Here is a 10879-nt window from a genome sequence, read left to right as displayed (position 1 = left end):
TAAAACACACAAACAAACACACACGTACACACGAACTTACTGAGAAACGTGTGTTTTGAGTTTGACCTACCAATTAAAACTGAACAACCAATAATTAGTGCTGCTTCATAGCGAATATAACAAGCGGCACACAATAACTCTTTAGTCCAACTGCAACTCACTCGAGCCACATACGTGTATGTGAAATTATATCAATATTCACCCTAAAAGTTGGAAAAAATCTATATCATTAATAAAAATTATTATACTTTAATAATTTTCAATATTAAGAAATAAAAACATTGAAAAAATTGAAAAATAACAATTGAATAACAATGGACGCATTAGCATTACATATCACATTTACCAATATTAATGATAATTTCACAAAATGTGAATTATCATCTGACCCCAAATAATGCAATAGTCAGCAGGATGAAACATTTTTCAACATCGCACCATGCAAACATGACAGCACAGATCCACAAACAAATAAAAAAAACAGACCAACAAACAAACCACAACAAACAAACCACAACAAACACACCACAACAAACAAACCACAACAAGCAAACCACAACAAACACACCACAACAAACAAACCACAACAAACACACCACAACAAACAAACCACAACAAACACACCACAACAAACAAACCACAACAAACACACCACAACAAACACACCACAACAAACAAACCACAACAAGCACACCACAACAAACAAACCACAACAAACACACCACCACAAACACACCATAAACACACCACAACAAACACAGGCCAACAAACACACCGTAAACACGCAGCAACGTTAAAATATCTGTAATTTGCATTAATTTATCATTGCAGTGGGCGTCCCCCTTGACAGACAGATTAACACCCATGTAATATACTCAAAGTTCTGGCTTATTATTACGTTAAGTGGCTTCAATTCTTTGTAGTGTCGTTCCTCTTGCCTTCTTGCATCTGTCTACGTTCTTCTAGTTGTTTTGCTGCTGCCTGTCAATAATTACAAGTCTTTGTCTTTACAAAATTGTTAGTTATTATTGATATGTAACACGCAATTAAATATCATTTTTTAATTTAAAATTTTTTAACTCAGTTTAATGCAAATGCTCCATTTGTTACAATATGCTACTAACAAATTGTGAGACCGACCAACTAGCTAAATCAAACTAAACCAAATCAAAACCAAACCTAATCAAACCAACCAACCGACCAACTAACCAAACAAACAAAAAAACAGCCAGCCAACCAATTAAATTAACAAACCAAACCAACCAGCCAGCCAGCAAACCAGCCAACCAACCAACCAGCTAACCGACATACAAAAACATCAATGTCAAAGCACAAAAGTGCTCACGCCCACAGCTCTCAACTCCAACTTGATAATTAAGCTTTCCTCAATCACACACAAACAGGCACGCACGCACACGCGCACACACACATACACACAAGCCCACACGAAGATTTATAACTTTATTTCAATTTTTATTTGACATAATGATGATGATGAAATAATGATGATGATGAGTTTTAAGAGTGTAAGACGAAATTTAGTAAAAAAAAACAAATGGGCAACCACTTGCTTTTATTTCAGCGCTAAACATTCCAGCATTAAAATTAACATTTAAAATTATTAACCTTAAGACAAAAACAGAGTGAGTAGTACACAAGCAATCTTTATTAACAATCATGAATATTTATTACATTCGTGAATATTTATTACACTCATTAACATTCATTAATATTTAATACGTTAACATCTAATATGTTTATTAATACATTCATTAATGTTCATCACGACGTTAATTTAAACAATGAACAGTGTTGATTGAAGTCCTCAAATTATGACGAGTATTAAATAAATAAAATTTTACATAATAAAAAAAATATGATGAAAGCATAAAAAGAAATTAATGCATGAATGAACATATAGGGATAACAACAGGAATAATAATAATAATAATTGGTTTGACGAAATAACAACTAATGTGAAAGACTAAGAATAGAATATGCAAGACAAATAAATGGCTGAATGCAGTGCTCACTGGAGGTGCAGTACAAGTCCATTCATGAATCACCTCAACGTATCTAGTATCTATCTGTCTATTTGCTTAGTAAACTATTTCCTTACGATCACAAACAAGCCACACAGAGAGGAAGAGAGTGAGCAAAGGTCGGGTTCCAAAGTTTACACGAATTGAAATGTAGCATGTTCCTGTTCCAAGGTGATCCTGCTAGCTATCTTAGATTTAAAACAAAATATCTGACGCGGGTCGCCGGACTAATGTATTTTCAGTCTGACGTTCGGTATAAATGTTAACTTGTACGTGGGGAACGTGCGGAGGTCACGTGACACGATGACGACCTGACCAGGAAAGGAAAATTTTACTGGGATTTTGTAGATATATAGTCTCTAGATTAATGCAGCATGAATTTGTAATAATGAATAATAAACTTGCCTGTGAAGCCCTGGAAAGCAGCCAAAATAAAAACAAAACAAATGAAAATAATTAAAAGAAGAATATAAGAATATGAACAAATTCACTCATACGTTCATAAATATTATATATTCAATAAACTTATAACTTTTTGTCGTGTAACCTTTTATAATTTAGTTAGACTTAAACTAGATTTGAGTTTCAATAACGAGAAATAAATGAAATGAGATCGAAGAACCGAGTGCAATAGACGGCAAAGCATCGTGTGTCGTATCAGACAAAAACAAAAAATAGACAAATTTTTCTACATTAATAAAAACCGTACTCCGAACATGCAGAGAACATTAACCGAAGCGGCACAATAAAATCAGTTGATAAAAAGATATGCCCATTTATAGAAATGAAATTGAAATATTTTCTTGACTAGTTCAAAAAGTAACAAAAATAAATTAAAACTCAATCTCAAAAAAAGAGTCGCTTCAATCATAAAAACATTAAACAGAAACAAAATGACGCCTGATTACTACACTGATAGAATTCAAAACAAAAAAAAAACATAAATGACTTAATTATGATAAAAGTTCAAAGACAGCGCATGAACGTTATCATTGCTGGTCAGACAGTAATGAGCCTCTCACGTTACTTATTATTAACAATCTTACAGTTTGGTGAAATGCTGAAAATTAAGGAATAAGTTCAGATATAATCTAAAAATTTACATCAATAACTGACATTGGATTCTGAAAAAGTATGAAAAAATAAATAACTCAATGACTAATTTTCAACTAAAAAGATTAACCTAACATAAAAGTTACACGAATCAAATGAAATATTTTACATGAGTGGGATGGTTAGTATTAAAGAGAATTACACTAGATGTAACAAACAACATGGAAACACAATTATTAACATAGGAAACATCAAAACATAGCATAATAAACATGTTGGTACATAGCGTAGGAAATATACCAAAACATTAAAAAAAGAACATGATAAGATAACAAATCGTAACACAACAATAAAGCATTGCACCAACCTTCATAAACTCAAACAATGCACCGACAATCAACGTGTGGCTGGGAAAATGGAACGTGTGAGAACGAAATACATTAAAAATATGGCACAAATCACGTCATATAAAAAATATTTTGTTGACTTAAGATTAAAATCCTTAAAAATCTGAAATAAATTACACTTGATACATGAAGAACATATCAATTATCCACATCGGAGTTGAGATTATCATTAGGTATATTTTGATTGGTTGATGGTTCAATAGAGGGGGTGGAGCAATTAGAACCCCCATCCAATCCCGATCTGTCTGATCTCCTGAAGCATTTGTCTGCTTTTCGGAACAGTGTTATTTCCTGTTTGAAAAATATTACAGCGCCCAATTTTTAGAAAATAAAGATAACAAACAAAACGTTTCATTCTAAAACTTTGCGCAAGGTGCTACCGCTAGAATCAACTGTTTAATAAGTAACGGTAAAAGATATGATAAAATGTGAAGTAGGGAATAGTTAAACGGTTCTAAAATGTATCAAACCTAGAACGCCACCAATCAACGAGAAAAAAAGACCTGTTGTTTGAAGTATCTCCTGTCTTCCTCGTCAATGAGAACCAGATTGAGATAGTAGCGAACTGAAAACTTTTTGTTAACATCACGCATTGTTGGGGTGAGGTCGTAACCGTTCAAGAACAAGCGGATGGGAATGTTCTCTCCTAGGAGAGGGATTCATGCCAAGCGACGAATAGAAGCATCAGATGTTATTATTACTATAAAACAAACACAAAATAGATAACAAACTATAAAATAACTGTTTTATAAATACTACCAGTGACGAATTTGATTTTGAAATAATTCAACGTTTACATGGTTTAGATGTTTAGATCAGACTACCTCTGACTGGTGCTCCGTCCATGATCTCGTACTTGGCGATTGTCTCATTTTCACTGAACATGTTAGTTCCTGTCAGGAGATGAATGAATGAATGAATGAATGAATGAATAGGCGGAAAAGTGGATGAATAAATGAGCGAATGAATAAAAATTATCATGTTAATAAATAAACAGGATGACAAAATGAACAAAAAAATGCGACCACCAATAGATCCAAAATAGTAAAACACCACCACCTCACACACATCATCTACCGACCACACTGATGGAAACGCCAACCGACCTGATCCAGTGATCTCCCTCTTGATTATCTGCACCTCCATGTGCTGTATCTTTATGCGCACCAACAGGAAGTAAATCTTGCCGACGATGACATCCTTCAAATCGTACCTTTGGTTTATTTTATGAAAATGTTTTTTATCGATTGTGAATTTTCAGGATATATAAATATAGCACCAGAACGATAGCGACGTTATAATTCATGCTAGGCGACTCCAACTGCAAACTTGCCCTCACTTTTCTGATCCACTAAAAATTCTAGCAAAAACCTCCACAAAGTGTCACGTCGCAAACTATCCTCTCACGAACTGGTATGAACTATCATATTATATCACATACCAATCATTAAAACATGGAACAAACTACAGGTATTATAATCTTTACAATCTGTGGCCATTACCATCATTTATTGATACTCGGCGCATAGAGATATACTATTAAGCAAGCACCTACAAGGTCCTATCCAAAATTGTGAGTGAATCAAATCTACAGTGCTTCTACTACCCCATGAAGAGTTTTCAAATGGTGCATCTGCCAGATAACAACACTTCATCAATATCTCAAACTCGAGCCATCTTCTGTTGCTATATATAGCATAAATCATTGCCAGGTCATGTTTACTTAGGTTCTGAGACATAACGTATTTCAATGTATGGGTAAAATGAGGCTCAGTTTTATAAAGTGGCAATGCAGATGTTTTCATTGTAACTATCAACAATGAAATATTAATAACATCCGTTAATACATGTTATAAATATTACAGTTATAATGTCTACAACACTTCTACTCAAATTGATCACAATGCTCTAACTAGATATCTTTAGCATGGAATGTAGAATGAGAACTATAAATTGAAAAATATTCTACTGCAACGATAAGCATCAACCTAGCATGGTGACCAACCTAGACTTGTTGTACTCAAATTCGATGTGCAGGCAGTCCTCGATACCCACCTCCATTTTGAATGAGGTAGTTTGGTCTGGGTAATGTGATAATGTCTGAACAGCAATGTCTTGCTCCTTCACTAGATCAGTGATTCTTCGAACCATTGTCAAGCGCAAAAAGTATCTTTATTATGTTATAATAAAAATTTTTTTTCACAAAAAATAAACAAATATTCATGATAAACTAACTACCAATATCTAAGAGAAATTGCAATTCTAATTTATTCTAAATTCTCCTCATAAAACTGCAGAATCCATTTTTCTTGACGTTTTCAAGCTCATGACACATTTGTGCTTGAATAAGAAAGTATGGGAAGAGCTCAACATATAAGAAAGACAAATGTGAAGAAATGTTAACACATGTACAATACTGAGATTGAACTAAGCAATTTCCTCTATCTGTTTTGCATTAGTAAAAATAGAAATAATTATATGAAAATGAACCTTAATCTGACGTTGGATCCAATGTAGGATTCGTATGGCTTCTCAACTTGGTTGAACTCAAAGCTGTAACCGGTGGTCTGAACAAGTTCTCCTGAAATGTAGGGATGCATTTTTCAGAAAGCAAAATTTTTTTTATTATTCATTCAATTTTCAAACATGGTATAAAAATATTTTAAGCTGTTTCATTGAATTTTTGTGTTAACAAAAAACTAACAATGTCACCGTTCAGAAATCTCTATGCCGCACCAACATGATTAATTTGCATAGGAATTGTAAGAATATTGTACGAATTGAAAAACATTTGTAATTGTACGATTATAAAAATGGAAACCATATAAACAACATCAATGACAACATTTACAGATTTTACAAAACTTTGAAAAACTGACCAGGTCGTGCAAGTTCTCTGACCAATGATGTGAAATCATATCTCGTGCCTCTATCGTAAAATAAATCTGACGGCCAGAGATTTAAATACATAAAATAAGTTAAGAAATAAATAACATGAAACAAATTTCAACACAGTGACCACCAGCCCAATTACTGAGACTGTGTGAAACATCTTCAACTTTCACTGAAAATTGAAAACGTTTCTATCCAGTCTTGCAAGACTGACCAGCAAAGGCATGCATTGGTCAGTAACATCAGAATGGAACGTAAGTAGGGTCATGATACATAAACAAATGTTTGTTGTAATGTTAAATAATAATAGGCCATATAATTTTGTGAAAGTCCGTTATTCAAGAAATACAACAATATACCTATCTGTCCTATAAACTCAATTTTTATCCCAAAATGCTCGACTTTAACTCCAGGTTTCTTTAGAATAACATTGACCTGCAAATAATTAGAAGGAGAATAATATAGACAAATAAAAAAGAATGCAACATGGTGACAACATGAATAAGAGCCCACTCAAAAACCACATGAATGATGAAAGATGATAAAACTATGAAATGTAAGATTACCAATTTGAACAAATTATTTTCAATCAATTGGCATATAAATTTATACTTAAATTAAATTTAAAAATATTTGACACCTTTCCAGAAACAGTTTCACCATCCAGATAAAGTAAGTGAAATTCTTTCCGACCATCTTCTAACTTGACCTCCAGGGCCTTCCTCGTGTCACACCCATCCAATACAATTTCAACTTCAACTCCTTGTCCAAATCCAAAAAAACTCTATTGATTGATGAAAGTTAATTAAAATTTCATGTAACGGTAACACGTAACAGCAATTATGGTGTTAACAAAGCAAAGTCTTAACTCTAAAATTAGGAATAATTCGGACAGCAATAAAAGAAAAAATATGGGATAGTGGATAAATTTGTAATCTAGTTTCTATAAGTTATTCACTCATTCAAAAGTTATTTCAAACATGCTGAATGTCAATGTTGATCCTTTGCTATTACTAATGGACTATTCAAACATCTTTCCTTTAGTAATTAGTTTAGTATTTTAGTAGTATTTAGTTTAATTTTAAACTTTCTTTTTCATTTATAAAATGCATCAACACATTGATTGTAGGTTGTATGGGCATGATTTTTATATAATTTTATATATTATATAATTATAATACATAAAATATAAAAAAATCAATAAAAAAATATAAAAAATCATTGGCTGAACTGCTTTACTTACATCTCGCAATTTTAAATTAATAATAAAAATAATCATTAATAATGAAAACTAAATAAAAACTTAAAATATAAAAATAAAAAATAACACTGAAGCTTGCTTAAAAAACTTAATGCTCAGACTTCAAAGAAGCAATTTGAAATCAACCCCTTGAAAATATTTTATAAATTTTATAAATTTTAATAAAGTTGTTGCTTCGATAAAATTTCAAGAGTGACATTAAAAAACCAACCATCACTTATCAAAAAAATAAATTAATTTCATCTGTTTACATTTACGACAGAAAGGATGCTACTAATCACCTGCTGTTCATCAATATAACATAAACTTTGAATGATAATAAAAAAATTATTATAATTAAATTAAATTAAACTTAAATTAAATTAAATTTGATAAAACTTTTAAATTTGGCCTACTATAATCATGTTATTTTGGGAATATTTTGACAAATTTGTTATTGCATTTTGGTTTGTATTTCTGATACTTTTCACCCTCGTCTGAATGCTTACTAGTCTTTGACAAAAGATCAGGGTGGATCTCAAGACCAAAATCTCAACATTCATCGAAGAGTGCCGTGGAATCGAACATAAGTGAAATTTACTTCAACAAGAATATTTGATTCATTTATTATTCGGTTCGGTTGGTTAGTTAAGGTTGATTGATTTATGATTGGTTGATTGTTTAATTGATTGATTGAAAATATTCACTGATGTTGTGATTGTTTTAATTTTATATTATATAGTAGAAATCGTTAAGCAAACCACCTTGGTTGATCGTGTTAAAATTAAATAAATTGACATAACTCATTTTTAAAGTGTTTTTGAGGAGTTGTAACGTTTTTTGCCCCTAACATAATATATATCGCTGGAAAGCAATATTGCTGCCCTCTGAATTTTTTTAAATTTTTTGTCACAAAAGAAATAATCATCCATGATTGATTAATTATAGGGTACATGGATTGAACACAAATTTAAGTTTTCCACACAAAACATTTTACCCCAACACCAATTATTATTATTAATATGATAAATTTATATAAAGCGCCAATTAAAAAAATTCTCATAAGCGCTACCAGTAAGTTCAAAAACGAAGACAAAAATAACTGAGATAGTCATGGAAAAAAAGAAAATCACATTGAAAATATGTCTTTACAATATTCCTAAAAGTGTCAATAGTTAATCATATTGAAAATAAATATGTCTTCAAGTTCTTCCTGAAAATTCGCATTTGCAATGATCCAGGAAGTGCATTCCAGACCCTTGGACCAAACACACCAATATTTCTTGCCCCTGTACATAACAGAGCATTATTAATCATCATCAGATTTGAACAATCACTTCTCAAGTTGATGCTTTAAGAAACCGCAGATCTCTTTTTAAGTTCATTCAACAAGTGTACAGGCAATTGTTCGTTCATGGCCTTGAACATCAGAACGAATATTTTGAAGATTATTCGCTTTTTAACATTCAACCAATGGAGATCCTTCAATGTCTGAGTCACATGGTCAAACTTTGACCCTCCAACAACAACTTTCGCAGCACTGTTTTGAATGGATTGAAGCACGGATATTTATTTATCAGGTAAACCGTAGAACAGACTGTTACAATAATCAACCCGGGCATGAATGAATGCATGTACCAGGGTACGTGCAGTAGTTTCAGCCAAATATTTGCGAATACGATATAGTCTATGAAGTTAATGTGCACATGATGATAAAATCATTCTCAAATGATTTTTCATGGACAATTTTGAATCCAAATCAACGCCCAGGTTAATGGCATGTTCAGAAAATTCTATATGCTGACCACCGACATATACTGAATTTATACTAATCTTAGCCAATTGCCACCGTGTACCTAATGGCAAAAACTTGGTTTTACACTGATTCAATTTTAACCTGTTTTTTGACATCCACGTATCAATATCCGACAAACATTTAACCAACCTCTGAACCTCGTTTTCCAGCAATTCTGGTTTGCTCGTGAGTATTACTTGAATATCATCCGCATAGGCATAACGTTTAAAACCACTAGCTTCAATGAACCTCAAAATTTTCGATGTATATAGCATAAACAAAATAGGTCCCAAAACTGAACCCTGCGGAACATCAGATGAAATTGCACCGACACCAGATAGTTTATTATTAAAAAGTATCACCTGTGTTCGTCCATGTAATTAGGATCTGAACCATGCGGCTGGAACACAGGTTACCCCATAATCATACCATAGTCTATCCAGCAGGATTTGGTGGCCACACAGTCAAACGCGGCACTCATGTCAAAGAATGACAAGAGTGAAGTCTTTTGTTCATCAACGGCTTTGTATATCCCTAACAAAACATGTGCCGTCTATAGCCTGATTGGTTGACAGGCATCAGGCAGTTCAAATCTAAATATCTTGAATGTTGAATCACCAACACACGTTCAACAATTTCAGATATAAAACAAAAATTTGAAATCGGACGGTAATTCTGTAATTCATCTTTATTACCAATAGTTTGAAGTTTACTTACATTCTCCCTTTCCACAAATTTTTTTCCCAAAGTAGGCGCCACTATGGATGATATTTCAAAAGTAACATTTTTGCTTAAGTTAATTTTGATGATTTTTTGAAATTATAAAATTCTTTGCATCATGTCCATTGTGTTCATTTCTGAAATTTTTTAACACAAACGCTCGCTTGGTTAAACATTAAGTTGGTTGATTCATTAAGTCATAAACAGCAATCAAATCATTTTATTCCTTCATAATGCCAACATGGTAGCATAGTCTTACATTTGACAACGTTTCTAAATACAATATAATTAGTAATCTTTAAAATAAGTAAAAATAAACGGAAAAAGTAAATAACTGCCATCATTGCCTGCCAGGTTAATAATAAAACTTTTTAGTGTTTAAAATTTTTAAAAATTTTTCACTCCAGAAAATTATTAAAATGATTAAAATTTTTTAATAATTTTAATGATCCAATTGCCTGAATTGTGAATGTTTGATCGTAATTGAAAATGTTAACATTATAGCGTTTCAGATTTAAACAATCTTAACTTTTGCCATTCATATAAATTGAAAACTTGAAAACCAAGGATAACACATCAAACCTTTTAAGACCAGTTTTATTTAAATGAACGTGATGGAAATACTTTATTTCACTACATTATTGCTTTGAAGTTAGATAATTAAAATGATTAGTGACATGAAACACAATTCAAAATGAACATTCAATACACATCATATCTCAAATCAGCT

The 10879-nt window shown here is 32.0% G+C and overlaps 1 protein-coding gene across 1 annotated transcript; it reads right to left on the bottom strand.

The window, feature by feature from the left end:
• Positions 1-3640: 3640 nt before the first annotated feature.
• HELRODRAFT_170089 (hypothetical protein) lies at positions 3641-8197 on the bottom strand (the record flags this gene model as incomplete). Its single annotated transcript, XM_009015910.1, has 10 exons — positions 3641-3793; positions 4006-4148; positions 4327-4395; positions 4609-4715; positions 5508-5672; positions 5993-6083; positions 6382-6447; positions 6754-6829; positions 7035-7178; positions 8144-8197. The coding sequence occupies 10 exons, from the start codon at positions 8195-8197 to the stop codon at positions 3641-3643; spliced, it is 1068 nt and encodes a 355-aa protein (XP_009014158.1).
• Positions 8198-10879: the final 2682 nt, after the last annotated feature.

Source organism: Helobdella robusta (genome assembly GCF_000326865.2).
Source record: "Helobdella robusta unplaced genomic scaffold HELROscaffold_17, whole genome shotgun sequence".
Classification (NCBI taxonomy): Eukaryota; Metazoa; Annelida; class Clitellata; order Rhynchobdellida; family Glossiphoniidae; genus Helobdella; species Helobdella robusta.
This window is presented reverse-complemented; position numbering and strand designations above follow the sequence as displayed.